General features: G+C 36.5%; 3 protein-coding genes across 3 annotated transcripts in view; 1 reads left to right on the plus strand and 2 right to left on the minus strand.

Annotated features, from left to right (window-relative positions):
• The window catches only part of LOC140168274 (alsin-like), a 145,415-nt gene that overhangs the window by 104,798 nt on the left and 25,154 nt on the right, over nucleotides 1-15,463 (plus strand).
• On the minus strand, nucleotides 249-971 carry LOC140168720 (caprin-2-like). Its single transcript, XM_072192130.1, has one exon. The coding sequence runs from the start codon at nucleotides 969-971 to the stop codon at nucleotides 249-251; it is 723 nt and encodes a 240-aa protein (XP_072048231.1).
• Nucleotides 8,892-14,288, minus strand: LOC140168721 (uncharacterized). The gene is made up of 2 exons (XM_072192131.1): nucleotides 14,282-14,288; nucleotides 8,892-9,697 (listed from the first exon to the last, which is right to left on the minus strand). The coding sequence occupies exons 1-2, from the start codon at nucleotides 14,286-14,288 to the stop codon at nucleotides 8,892-8,894; spliced, it is 813 nt and encodes a 270-aa protein (XP_072048232.1).

A 15,463-nucleotide genomic window follows, 5' to 3' on the forward strand; every position in this document is an offset into this window, starting at 1 on the left:
TAAGTGCTGATGATAACTATTAGTCACAATGGCCAACTCATTACAACTGTATGAGGGACAGCCACAGATTATTTACTATTAGATGAAAGTTAAAGATTAAAATGAAAAAATATAAGGAATTGCATAATTATTGTCAGGTTGAAAATTAGTGTTTGTGTGTTTGTGTTATTCAATAAACAAAACAACAAAACAAACAAAATTTCATTCTGCAAAGCCCAAGCATTACTGTATTAAATAATGTTGGGTATTTAAACCTCATGTAAAATCACACCAGAAAATGTGGTGTACCGCCAAGAATCACTATAAATTTGTCGTCCTGAATAGAAGCACTTCAGCCACACTTGATCCCCAGCATCAAGCTGCAACACGGCGGTATTACTGACGATGTCATGGTTATTTTCATCTGATCTATACACGCTATTGATGATTCCTTCATTCATCATCAGATGAATGAGAGGTGCATGTGTGTTAGTCCCAATATTGTATGTAAACAGATAGATGCCAGGGATCTCGCAGGTAAATCGACCCGTTGCTGCAACAAAATCACTTCCAACATTGGTGTGAATTTGTTCAAAAGGCAAAGCCTCACCAGCTGAGGATGGTGTGAAGCTGGACCTTCTTGCAGCTGAAAATGCTGACAGAAGACTCTGTCCCATTTCGCCTTTTTGACCTTTTACGCCAGGTGTACCAGAAGATCCTACTGGTCCAGCCATTCCAACAGGCCCTACTTTTCCCGGAAAACCTCTTAAACCAATCATTCCGCTGTCTCCTTTCAATCCAGGATTTCCGATATCCCCCTTTTCTCCACTCGGTCCAGCTTCTCCCTTGATTCCATCTCCTCGTTCTCCCTTGGTCCCGATATTGCCTTGCATACCGTTGGTTCCGGGCATTCCGTTGGTTCCGGGCATTCCGTTGGTTCCGGGCATCCCTGGTGTTCCAGCTGGGCCTTGACAGCAACTGTTGCATGGCATTGGCTGTTGACTTTCAGGTGTAACATGGGCTCTTGTGTTGTACAAACATGCCAATGTTGTGAGAAGTAAGAGCAGTGATTTTATTAGGCCTGGTGGTGAAAAAGAAGTAGAAGCTTCTTTCAGTGACAGACTATCAATTACATTTGTATTCAGCTTTGAAATATATAGTATTTCAAGATAAAAGACACGTTCTTTAGAAAGATATTGTCATTGTAGTCATAGGTCAAATGGGGTCAGTATTTGGGTGTGATAAGGTATGAAAACAGTCCTTGTTGCAACAAAATTATAAGTTTATAATTTTTTCCAAGGTTCCTTTGACATCGTTAACCATCGCGTATACGTGCGCGACGTCAAGCGTGTGCATTAGACCTTGTGCAAAATAATATGCGCTGGACGGCTAGCAGTACGCTTAATTTGTAAAAGGGAATCTGAATAACAGTACAGTCTCAACTTCTTTTGTGTGGCACTCGATGCATAGGCCTACAATACCACATTAAATGAGCACCCACAGTGTAAGGTTGTCAGCGTAAAAATATTAGTAACTTCCACTCGCACCGTGTTGTGTGTCGAACAAATTGCGAGAGCGCTGGTCGCTGTATTTGGATTGCGCACTTACCATATTTGCACAGATTGTGATTCACACTTTTGTTATTGGTCTTCCTGTTTTGGCCTGATTTTTGGAAAGGCAAAACGTAATAATTGTTTATTTTTTGAGGAAAATTGTGTGTTATTTGGTAAAGTGAAGAGATGAAAGTGATGGTTATGAATGAGGTTAGGGATGAAATCAAAACTCGACCGGCGGTTGACTGGGGGTTCCGTCCGGTTGCCATTGTTTAGAACAATAGCAACCGGACTGAACCAGCGGTCAACCACAGGTCGAGTTTTGATTTAATCCCTTAATAGCTTTGCATCAGTAATATGTCGGGCATTGTGAAAAATCTAAAAATTTTGCTTTGGACCTCAGAATATCACTCGGGGTGCATATTCCCTGGTTCCAAAGGCAAAATGTTTAGATTTTTAAACAATGCCCTCCAAATAACCGATACGCAGTTATTAACCTATCAGGGATGTGAGAGTTCCTCTTTTCAGCTGATTTCCTCTTTTTTTGTTGCCAAAATTGATGTGTTTTCTTTTATTTTCAGCCCATATTTGGCGTTTTTACCCTGATTTTACGCTGTTTTTAGTGATTTTCCTCGTTTTTGGTCTGTGGCATCTCACACCCCTGCCTATAAGTAGTCGCTCTACCAATCAGTAATGGAAGTAATGTTATAAACAAATTCCTACGCTCCTGGTGATTGCTGAGTAGATTTGTTCGACACACAACACGGTGCATGCAGCGGTTACTAATATTTTCGCTGACGGCACAGAGGACCACTGTTGAATATTAGTGACCGCGTTTGTATTTTGGCAAATAAATAAAAAGGATTAGATTGCATGTATCGCGTATATTAATGAGGTTGTCAATGATATCTATCAATCATCAGTCACTAGTTGCGCTGCAAACCAGTCGACTTCAACGCAACTGTGATGCTCCAAAAATTGCAGCAATCGCATGCTGGTAATGATTGGGAAAATGCTACCAGCGTTTAAACACCAGCGATTTTTGAATTTCACACTGTGACTGCTAGTAGGATATGCCCATAAGAATTTCAAATGTATTAGAGGACTTGTTTTCAATATTGTGTGATATATGTACCAACAGACGTAATCTAGTAAAATGCTCATTTTCGAAACCCATTTCACTTATATATTTCATCTGTGATTGCTCAAATTAAGTACTTACAAAATGATTCTTGGAGCAGTCAAAAAACATTCCTACATGCGACTGTTTGGGAAGCCTTAGACACGGTTGACAAACTTTGAGTATTCAGAAACTTAAACAGTTTGCTTCAATATATACAACACACACCGACATCGCCTGGCTAATAATTACTTGGTGCATCAGAGATACTAAAATCAATACCCGGGATCGATACATGTGAATGTGCTATGCACAAGTTTGATATGAGATGAAAATCTTTGGATACCAGGGTAGAAAATGATGAATATCTCCTGTAAATGATTTCGTCTAAAGAAGCCAGATGTGGTTCCTTGCACTTGAATATATGTTTTGAATAGATATGATAGTCGTTAGCTAGCATCTTGAGAATGAAGCTTGCGTCTTGAACTCAAAAACTGACAATAATTCTGATTTTATATGTGCCGACTATATAGCGCAGTGTATAGGCCAATCGTGGAGGTAGTCTAAAAGCAGATGACATATGGCGTACCATGGTCACTCACACACTAGCGAGGTCAGTCACCACCACTCACCGGGCTATTGTCAGTAGCCTTAGTCGGATGTCCTTCGGCCCATTATGCATCTCAAAACTATTAAGGTTAGCCGAGAGTTTTTCATGCGCTTGATTTCAGAGGGGCGTAAGTTCATAACAGAAACAGCCATGCAGAAAATGAACAAGCTACCAGGACGTAGGCTTACTTACAATAGAATAGCGATCCACGGTCAAGACATGAAAAGGCTATATGAAACTTGGCTTGCTCGTGCCCGGAGCTCGTGAGTGGGGTGGGGGGGGTGTCATGAGGGGGGGGCAAGCCGTTTTCGCAATTTTCATAAGGATTTTATACATTTTAAAATTGATTGGGGGCACTTCGTCAAGCTACGACATGGAAAATGTGTTGATTTTGAATTTATAGCCTTGATATCTTTGATGAAATAAATCAATGCTGCTATTCCCCTGATTACAATGTAATAGGGTACAACAATAACATCAACAACAATATCAAAAGGCAATTATTGCAAATCAAATTTGGGAAGAATATTCAACAAGACAGACTTAACAGGCCTACAAATTTCTGAATTAGGCCTATATAAGGTGAAAAACAATCAATCACGTCTATCACGATTCACTGCAGTCAGCGAATCAATCAAATAAAACTAAAACGAAAGGAGCAAGAAAGAATAAAGAAATACGGTAATGAAAAAGAGAAAGAAAGAGAGAGAAAGAAAAGAACGAAAAGAAATGAAAAAAAAAAAAGAAATGTAAAAAGAAAAGGAGAAAGAAAAGAGGAAAGAAAGGAAGTAAAAATGAGAAAAGAGAAAAAAGAAGGAAAATTCAGCCATACGGGGACTCGAACCCACAAAAATGTTTCATAAGAGATTCCCAGTCCAACGCTCTATCCACTCGGCCATACATCAGCTTACTTAAATTAATAGTTCTCGAAGCGGATATATAAATATAATTGGATGCAATTACGTGATTACAATCGGCGTCCGCACAATGGCTCTTAGAATAAACACACATGTCGGAGCTGAAATGTTGAACGAACTGATGGAGGAAAAACCTCGCTTTTGCAATACTAGCTTCAATTTGGAGTGAAAATCAAATGGGATATCAATTGGCAGAATGTTGAGAAATAATGTAGGTATTCAGATGTCTAAATTAACGTCCCGTAATCAAGATATCGATAATTTTACAAAACAGTTTTTTCTCAGGCAAGATTCTCGAAAATGTTCCCCAAAAACGGGCTTTTAAAATTTAATCGGTACTGTATTTGGTTCTTCCCCATGGCAACATTATTTCTTTAATCGATTTGTAGTACAATGCAAAAAAGAAGAAAACAATCAATCGACGTGGTTTTATACGGGCGCATATTTGAAAAAAAACGTCATGGAACGCGTTTTTGATCTTGTGAACATGGTGCGTAAAACGGCTTTAAACGAAGGATTTTCAAATTCATTCAAAAATTTTGTATAAACACACAAGAAAAATGTTAAGTTACATCCAATGCACCAACATTTCACTTGCTGCGATATTTAATTACTGAGAAAACTCTGTTTTAGAGAACAACTTTATACGTCTTTTATACGTTTTTTATACGTCTCTTTGTGTAACCTTAAACAGGTCGGAACAAAATGGCCATGCGTGGCGGTGGATTCAACCTACCATGGCGATTTCTGCCATGAAGATATCGGGCAATGACACTGTGCAACATCACTTGCATGTTATATATTGAAACTCCAAGTCATAATCGGGATTGCAATTATTGGAACTGCAGTATGGTAGGAATTTAAAACAATTAATGCAGAATACTAAATTTCCTAAGCTTTTCATAAAACAAACAAACCAAGTTGGGCTATTCCAGTTGAAATCCACACACCCCTATGTGGAGGTAATGCCTTTAATTTCACACACAGGGAGTGTGAATTTCAAATGGAATTACTTGAATGGGTTACTCCAAATCTACACCCCTTTGTAGGAGATTAAGGTCCTGTCTTTCATATGGAGTGTATGGATTTCAACTAGAATAGCCCATTATATGTATGCCTACCACTTTATTCTACATTTATTTACCAAGTATTCTAAAATGCTGTTTTAAAATTCTTACCTCTCATTATGCCAATTGCTTATGGTTCTGTAGAAAGTATTTCAAGGTGGATAGCTGAATTAGTGTTTCTTCCACTCAAGCTCGCAGAATGTTAGTTTCCGTTGTGTAGAAATGGGTCGCAATAGTATAGGTTGTTGACTCGTTGATGATGTCCAGGATCACAAATAATGTCATTGATTCAATATTAGTTCTCTAGAACTAGCGTACAAAGTATGCAGGGTTCAAAGTCTACATTTTTTGGAATGATTTCAAATTGCAGTCCAATTGTTAAGATCATCAATAAAGTTCCAAGTTCAAGTAGAGCCCAATTAATGTATGGTACATTTTGTATACTAGTTGTTGCCAAACTTAGTTTCACCAAACCTTTTTCTATCCTTTGCATACAATATGAAGAATTTATTGTTCAACTGTTTATCAACTTTGTAGTTTGACTTTGATTATGCAGAGAGATCAACTTTGTAGTTTGACTTTGATCATGCAGAGAGATGTAGAGAAAGAAAGAAAAGGGTGGGTTGGGAGAGAGAAAGTGAGCTCGAGGGGAGAGAAAGGGGGCAGGAGAGATCGAAGGGAGAGGGGGGATATGGATATACAAGTGGTGTGCACAAAAGGTGTAGGCATGGCCCCTCACTTTTGTCAGTTGTGGAATTGAAGATTTTGTCAGTTGAGAAAGTGGGGGGGGGGGGGACTGGTCAGATTGGGAAAATAGGAAACTGGTGTTTTGTTTGAAGATGGTAAAAAGTGCATGTAAAGGTTCAAAACCAAACATAGAGAATAAAAACATTTTCAAATAGTATTTTGTAATGATTTATTGGATGCTAAATCAGATGGTCAATGTACAAAATAAATGCAAAATAGTAGGTGTGCTTTTGATTTATTGCTTCATTAAAACAATATCAGGTGCAAAACTTGAAAATCAGGCTATTGAAAAAATGTATTCTTTTCAGATTTGTATTAAATAATCAACTTATTTAAATGCTTGATAATTCAGATCGTAGTAATCAAAGTAAAAATAACATGAAAAAATTGCAACAAACTAAACTCCCCCACACACACATACAAATAGACACAGGAAACAGCGGGAAACGCCAAGATATGCGCCTCCAAACCCTCAAACCCAAAAATCAAAAGTTGCAATTTCAACGATTTTTAATTGCAACGCATTGTTGTATTGCACACAAGCACCACGGGCCAATAAATTTGCTGTCATAGTGCACGTTAGAATATGACCGTTGCTAGGTCAACTGAATCACGCTTTCTTTGTTACGAACCACTGATCGAAATGATCTCAACACAAAGCCTATGGCATATCAAAATTCGGAACAGGTGTATGAGCCAGGCTTGGAGCAGTAACCAATGGTTACTAACATGCACTACAACAGCGAATAGAGCGCACAATGTAACAGGCACAATTGAAATGTTAAAATTGCAACTTTTGATTTTGGGGTTTGAGGGTTTGGAGGCGCATATCTTGGTCAATTCTTATTCGATTTTCCAGAACAGGGTGTCAATTATTAGAAAGCAAAGTCCAATTAACAAAATGTATATTTCAGAATAATCCAAAATTATCAGGCTTTTGAACAGCAAGGATGACTATAACTGACAAGTTTCTTTTTGTGTCTGGTGTAGTAAGAATAGTGGTAGTGGACATCTGCAGTTCCTGTCTGTCTTAGGTGTAACGCAATTGCCAGTTTACAAAAGCACACATCCCTACATGTACATATATTCAACCATGCATGGACCCATGGATGTTACACAGGCAATGGCATAGATTTCTTTTTGACATGGGGGGATGGGGTTGGGAAAAAATTCTTGAAGTAAAGTGAATGCAGCATCTTTTGGTGACAGAATAAGTTCAAGGTACACATGCTTGTGTAAATTGGCATATTGAATCTGAACTGGTGAAATATGGTGCAAAAGTGGAATAAATCCATGCGAAGCGCATACAAATTGGCACTTTTTAGACTAAAATGACCAAATATGAGGTTAATTTGGTCAGAAACCCACATACAGGTATCAACATTGGGGGGATGATTGTATGGACCATCAAAATATTGGGGGATTTATTCCCCCCATCCCCAGGATCTATGCCTGGAAAATTGTGACATTTTACTATTGAAACTGTGGACTTATGCACAAATCTGACACACCTTTGACATGACATTATACATGTACCTGGGATGGTTTCTAAAGGTGTATAGTACCCTCTGGAATAGGTCTTGTATTAACCGTGGACATCCACAGTATTTGAGTGTCCATGTTTTATGAGCTTAAGGATACGATACATGATTTACTGACAAGTGACTCATTTCGAATGCGATCATGAATTTTGAAGAAAAAAGAATTTCCACATGCTTCGTTGGGATTTGAACCAGCGACTGAACTTCCTTTGATTACGCGTCTAGCGCTTTACCGCTCGCCACGGTGGCAGTTGAGTGGAGGAGTGTAATGATAAATGATAAATCTCATAATGCCATCTTTAGCCTTTTGTTTACTAAAAAAGACGCGCTTTTGTAAAGATAGATTAGCCGTTTTATGCATAAAGAGCACTAACGCTTTGGGAAAGGTTTCAAACAAATAATAAAGACACTGATGTGATGATGAAATTATGTAAGTCCGGAAATATCTCAAGTCGCAATGTTTTGTTTTGGTTTTAGGATTTTGACCTTAAAATTTACGACTTCATGACATTATCATTCGAAATCAACAAAAGATATTTCAACAGTATATGGGCGCATTCTTTCTCTAGAATGTTTTGTACATGTATGTGAAATAGCTTCAACAATGGTTCGCTGCATGATGGTAAAAACAGCCTTGACCTAAAAAAGGGCGAGAGGTACCATATTTACCGATTCAGGCTAAATTTAAAATTGATATAAAACGTTTGTTTTTTGATTGATTACAAAAATGAATTTTTGTCATATAAAGAAATTGTGTCTGGTGTGAATTACACCACAGTTTTTTATTCTTAGGGCTCTTTAATTTCTTCAAATAATATTTTAAATGATAGAGTGAATCCCCTGGCCCTCTATAATTACGCACAAAAGATCGAGTCCCCTTAAATTCATACAAAAGTCTGGCTATTGATACCTTACTTAAAATTGTTTTAAAATATTTCAAAACATGATCAAAAGTAGCACATATTTTCCTATTATTTTCTTCATATTTGACCAGTTGTATAGATATATCGGTTTTAGCATTCTGCATTTGCTTTTAACATTAATTATTAATATTTGCCTGGGAATTAAAACCCATCAGACCGCTGAGCCATTTTGCTTCAAATTAAAGCTCACCGGTCCTATATGCAAATTTCACCGCGAGGAAACAGTGGTAACATCGAACCCTGATGGATTCGTTTAAAATAACTTCTTTTGGAATCTCAGTGCTGGTGTGACCCATTTAGTAATGATTACTGAGCCAATTGAAGTTATCGTAATGAAAAGATGTTGATCTTTTGCAGTGTACTGCTTTTTGAACCATCCATGCATTACATCGTTCAACACCTGGTTCAAATGACTCTTGCATGAATTCTTGTAATTATACCTCATGTATAATCACACCAGAAAATGTGGTATAAAGACTACTATCACTATAAATTTGGCTTCCTTGAATTCTGCACTTCAACCATATTTGATCTTCAGCAGCAAGCTGCAACACAGCTGTATTACTGACTCCATCATAGTTGTTTTCATTAGTTCTATACACACTATTGATGACTACCTCATTCTTCATCAGTTTAACTTCAGCTGTATCGCTGAGAGTCATAATGCTGTATGTGAACAGATAGATGCCAGGTATCTCGCAGGTAAATCGCCCCAATCCTGCAACAAAGTCATTTCCAACATTGGTGTGAACTTGTTGAAAAGGCAAAGCTTGACCCGCAGATGGTGCGATGCTGGTACTTCTTACAGCTGAAAATGCTGATAGACGACTCTGTCCCATTTCACCTTTTTGACCTTTTACGCCAGGTGTACCAGAAGATCCTACTGCTCCAGCTATTCCAACAGGCCCTACTTTTCCCGGTGGACCTCGGAAACCAGCCACACCACTCTCTCCTTTCAAACCAGGATTTCCAATGTCCCCTTTCTCACCAGGCAATCCGCTGTCTCCCTTTCCTCCAGTGATACTCTCTCCTCGTTCTCCCTTTGCGCCAGCAATACCATTTATCCCATTGCTTCCAGGTACACCAGGTATCCCAGGCATCCCTTGGCTTCCAGCTGGGCCTTGACAGCAGCTGTTGCATGGCATAGGTTGTTGGCCTTCAGGTGAGACAGTTACTGTGGCTCTTGTGTTGCATAAGCATACCGATATGGTGACAACTAAAACCAGAGAAGTTGTTATACCTGTTGGGATACACAAAAAAGGGAAAACATCCAATAATCCTGAAATTTCCATTTCAAAATATACATTCGCTTCAAGTTCAGTAGTGACATCATTTTCATGGTTGCACCGTAAGCTTGCTGACAAACCGGCTTAGTTGGTGTGCATGTACGCTTGGCGCAATTAACTTTACACACATGATTCAATACTGCAGTCAGCGAAATATGCACATATGGCACTCAACTTGAGCTGAACCAAATTATAGTGCTCTTTAAGTTACATTCTTATTTTTGCTGTACCGTATTTGTTCTATTAACCACCCAGAATGCGTAGATCAGTCATTTTTACTGTGCTTTTATTGTTTCTATTGTTTAAAATCTTTAAACATATATACTACACCACCTTGTCTAGCTTTCAGTTTTTAGGTTCCCACCAATAGCCAAATGATAGAACAGGTTATACAACTGTTTTTTTACAAAATTGTGGCTATACTATGTATGAAAACAGCATTAAAAACACACAATGAGAAGTTCAAAATTACCACGAAATGTGGAAATTTTCACACCCAATCCTGATCGCATCATCAGCCATACTGATCTTCTGGCGATAAAATTCACTCAAAAATAGTAAGACCAGTTGACTAGATTATATTTCAAATATTATTGTGTATACTGCTAGGATGAATGATGATCTTCACAAATGCACAAAATGTGTATTTTCACATGACCATTAACCGCCCATTAAGGGTCCACCTAGTAGGACTGTTGTTGACAATATTGTTGACAAAGCAATTTTCCCGACTGTTGACAAACATGGACTATTGTCGACAAAAATATCCAGATAAGCTTAAGATCGCAATTATTTACCATGAAATAACTTCTAGATAGATAATTGAATACCTGAGTGGAAGAAGGGTCCAACTCCAATTTTTTACAAAAATGAGTTAGACCCAGCATTTTATTGCCAGCAGACTGCTCTTCCTTGTGTGTGAAAGATGAGCCAAAATTCACTCTCTAAATAGTCTTCCACGTACACTTAATCATGGTCTTCATGGAAGAAAGGCCCAACTCCATGGAGTTAGGCCCTTCTTCCACAAATATTGGATTAAAGAGGAATTTTGTACATCCATGAAATCTGCTTTTCACTACAATAAACTTTCTTGCTAACATATTTACATGCTTCTACTTGTGCAATTAATTATCAAATTTCTGTAGCTATTTATAACACATCTGCTTACGGAACTGGCACTTGCAGTATATTAGTGGAAGAAGGGCCCAACTCCAGCTTGTATTAAGACCTGTACCGTTGCCATGGAAACATCATAATAAATTTTGAATGTATGTAATATTGTATGTTCATGTATTAAAGGTCCCCTGAAGATGAAAACATTCTGTCTATAAAACTTTTCCAAATATTAAGTTTTTTCTTAATATCTCAAAAACAGTTTTGATGGAGTTGGGCCCTTCTTCCACTCAGGTATTCAATGATAATTGAGCACAAGATGACAATGATAGGGTGGATTAATAGCCTTCGTTTTGTAATGGTAAGTTACCGATATAATCATGACTAATTGACATAAATAAACAATGCATAATGTGATCTCTGAACTTAATTATTTGGACTTTATTGTTGTATTGCTTTGTCAACAACTTGCCGATGTCGGATCTTGAAATTTGACGATTGTCAACAATGAAAATTCTACTCGACAACAACCCTACCACCCAGTGACTTTTCATTAATTTATCATTAAAAATTTCTCTGCATTTATGATCAAAAGGAAACATTAATGAAGGAAAAAGAAAGAAAAAAAAGTTAAAAAAGATGTAGAAAGGAAAGAATGAAGAAAGAAAGAAAGAAAGAAAGAAAGAAAGAAAGAAAGAAAGAAAGAAAGAGAAGGAAAGAAAGAAAGAAGAAAGAATGAAGACAGAAAGAAGAAGAGAAAGAAAGAAAAAAGAGGAAAGCATAAAAGAAAGAAAAGAGAGAGAATGAATGAAATCTGAAAGGAAAGAAATAACAAATCAATGAACCAAGAATGAAGAAAGAAAGAAAAAGAAAGAGAAAGATCAAAAGAAATCAAAAAGTTAGAAAGAAAGAAATAGGAAAAAAAGAAAGAACAAGAACAAAGAAAGAAAGAAATGGAAGCAGGGTTGATGATTTATTTTTATTAAAAAAAACGATTGTTTTTTTTTTTTTTTTTTAATTCCAAGAACTGCTATATACCCCATAATAAATTCAAAGGAGACCAGTGGAATGCTAGACATTTATGCGCAATACTATCAGGTATTTACAAAAATTCAAACATGTTTAATTACATGTGAAAATTTCAAATAAACAATTTTGCAAAAATCTTGGGAGAAACATGTTGATTTCTGCACCTTGAAGATGAATTTTTAGCAATAGATAAAGTGACATCATAGAGGTATTTTAATTGTATCCAAAAGTTGTAGAAACATCAGGAATGTAAAAACAGTCAATTTATGAAAGAAATTAACTTACATTGATCAAAAATGGTAAAAAATGAAAAAAAGTTGATTTAAATTATTGATTTAAAAAAAAATCAAATTGGCGTGATTTAAATCAAACAACCCTGAATGGAAAAAATAAAAAAATGAAAATAAAAGACAGAAAGAACAAAGAAAAAGGAAACAAAAAAACAAAGAAGAAAGAAAGAAAAGGGCATGAAAATGAACAAATAAAAGGAAAAACCGAAAGAAAGTAAAAGAAGTTTGTTGTTCAATCTTTTGCACACAAAAGTATTATTCTTCAAATTTGCATTCAAATACTTTAATGGTGGTGTTTCCACATCATTGGTGGTGGTGTGTGGGATGTCAGATTATAAAGGTGTGTTTTTGCATATTTCTTGGTGTGGCGTATGAGTGGGGTATTTTTGATAGGCATATTAGATAAATATAAAGGTCCATGATGTTTTTTAAATATTTCAACACGATGCGGAGTCGGATGTTGCTGTTTTTGAGATATTGGCAAAAACAGTGTGCAAATTCTTTTGTTTCATATTTTTTTCAGCCATTAATAACTCAGTAACCAGTTTGCATCAAAATGTAGCATTCATAAACTGCCAGAAAACGATGTAAAAAACTTTTAATTGAAAATTGCAGATGTGTGACTCATTCCCCTTGATCATGTCACATTATGGGACATGATTTGGTCCATGGAGGCCAAAGGTGGCAAATTTTATATTGAGATAAGGCAAAAATATGGAGTAAAAGAACAATAAAATACGTAAGAAAATAGACATCATACATGTAAATTTACAAAGGAAGCATGCTATACCTTTATTGTTTTCAATATATTATAGCCTAATGTTTGTATAAGGTAATAATTACAGGAACTCAAATTTCAAAAATGTCTCCTTTTTTTTTTTTTCCATGGACGAAATTGTATCACATATGATATATTGCATTAAAATGAAACATGCATGTATACATTAATTATGTAAATTTTTATGGGAAAACTTCATTAACACATACACATGTTCATTCACAAAATAATATTACTGTATTGTCTGTAATAAACGGCCCGGGGGCATTGCATTTTTCCAATGGTGCTCCTGTAGAAAGGAGAGATTTACGACTATACTAATACTATACCTTGGTGGCACTCACAGAAATTGAGTGGAAATGATATTTTTGTGGTAAATTGATACCCGTAAGTGCATCATGAAGCAAGAATCTGGTGAAATTCCACTATAATTAGGCAATGGAATGGATGCCAGTGTGAGTCATAATAGGTTTTGTCCATGCAATTTAAGCGATTGTCACTGACAAGACTGACATAACTGATGCAAGTTTTAAACTTTCTCACACGATATAGCATGGAAATGTTTGCATTTTTGTCACTTTTTCACAGAAAAATTGGAGGGGCGTTTATTAGAGGGGCAGCATTTATTACAAACAATACGGTATATAGGCCTACTCAACACTTCATCGCTATGTTTAACAGGACATTGCATTGGCATATCAACAAAAACTGATTTATCATTCCAGAAAATTGTATTGATGTTATCTATAGGCCTAATTTTATTGTTTTCAGCATCAATTTCCAAAAAAAAAAGTGACAAATCTTCACAAATGCTTTTTTTGTAGAATTTGTTAAATTAAGGGATCCAATAGCAATGTTTGCACAGTTTTTTTTGTGGGACATGAGAGCACATCAGACACCTCAAATTGCATTATGAATATGAGGAATGCCCTTCTGATATAAGGTGTTTGTGGGGAAAAATATATCTTTAATACGAAAGGTTAAAATTTTCAAATGATGGATGACTTTTCCTCCCAGCTACATACACTTTAAGTACATATCTTTAGATTAATAAAGTTTACATCGAGGACTGTAAAAGTCAAAAATGTCAATTTTTAATAATTTGCCATAAAATGTGAATTATATCGCTAATAAAAAAAAATGATATCAGAAGGATATTCCTCGTATTCAGAATGCAATTTGGTGTGTCTCATATGCTCTCAGGCCTACAAAAATACAGTGAAAAGGTCGGTGACCAACCCCTTAAAGCCAAAAAATTCCACAAATTTGCACCAAATAGAGAAGGGTGGTATTTCAGTTGAATGACTTTTTACTTTAAAAAAACGTACCTGTCATTGTTGGAGGGGTGGTCCTTTTTGCAGAAAAGAACTTGTATTGTAGCAAGATTTTATTTTGGTGGTTGACTACCTGGTTTGCGAATTTGAGTTCAACTTCAACTTTGTGAAATAATGAAGTTCTGTTCGTTGTGGTTGTTGTTGATGTTCAGCATCACAAAAAGCAAGATGATAAAATGCAACTTCAATTCACCAAAACTGCACACATGCATAAACCTTAGCTTTTTAGTTCACTCTCAACTCATGTCACATCCAGTGCAAGTAGGGTATGAACAGCCTGTTGCTTGAATAGTTGCATTCACTTTACCGATGAAAGTATAACTTTCTTTTCATAAAATTCATACAGGAGAATACACTATATGATCAGTTCCAATGCCTTAACAGGACAGTTATGCAGTAGAGTAAGAAAGTAGTCTGGTTTAAATGTGATCAGTTCCCAAGTATGACATTTTATAGTCAGATGGTGTTGTAATGTCCTCGGGGGTACCACTTGTATTTTATCTTGTATATCACCCACCTAGGATATAACCAAAGGGAAAGGGGTCTTTTTCACAGCTGGACAAGCTATGTAGAAACAGCAAAACTGGGAAAATAGGCTGGCCTAATTAATCACACATATTTTACAGTGGGTAGGTAATTGGCTTGATAGAGGAAAATCAGTTGACTATCATATAGCCCAATATTAAAAGTGAAATTTACTCAAAAACTCCTCCAAGTGTTGCTTGTTTGTTGTGTTTCTGCCTTATGACTGCTACTGGCCTCCATTGGTTTTGGGGTTGTTTATGCTGTCTGCTGGGAGCTTAACTTTCTGGAGGGGAGGAAAGAGTTGGTGTGGAGAGTACAAATTCTTACTGGCTGCCAGGTGTTTCTGGTGTCCCCCAGGGATCTATCTTGGGGCCCTTTACTTTTTATTGATGATATTCCCAGTGTTGCCCAACATGCTGAACTAGCCTTGTATACAGACAATTCCAAACGTTTCTAAGATTTCTAATTGTGAGTTGCTTAAATATTTTTTATTGATGCCCTTTATGAATGGAGCAAGAAATGGGATCTCAATTTTCACCCTTCTAAATGCCAAATTATTTCCATCACTAGAAATGCTATCGTGCTTGATTGCAAAATCAATGGTATTCTGTTGGATCATACTAATTCCATTAAGAACCTGGTGTTAATATT

Source organism: Amphiura filiformis, chromosome 13, assembly GCF_039555335.1.
Source record: "Amphiura filiformis chromosome 13, Afil_fr2py, whole genome shotgun sequence".
NCBI lineage: Eukaryota > Metazoa > Echinodermata > Ophiuroidea > Amphilepidida > Amphiuridae > Amphiura > Amphiura filiformis.

Excerpts from the sequence above, each read along its gene's own strand:
- LOC140168720 (XM_072192130.1), bottom strand. The coding sequence starts at position 971 with ATGCCATGCAACAGTTGCTGTCAAGGCCCAGCTGGAACACCAGGGATG.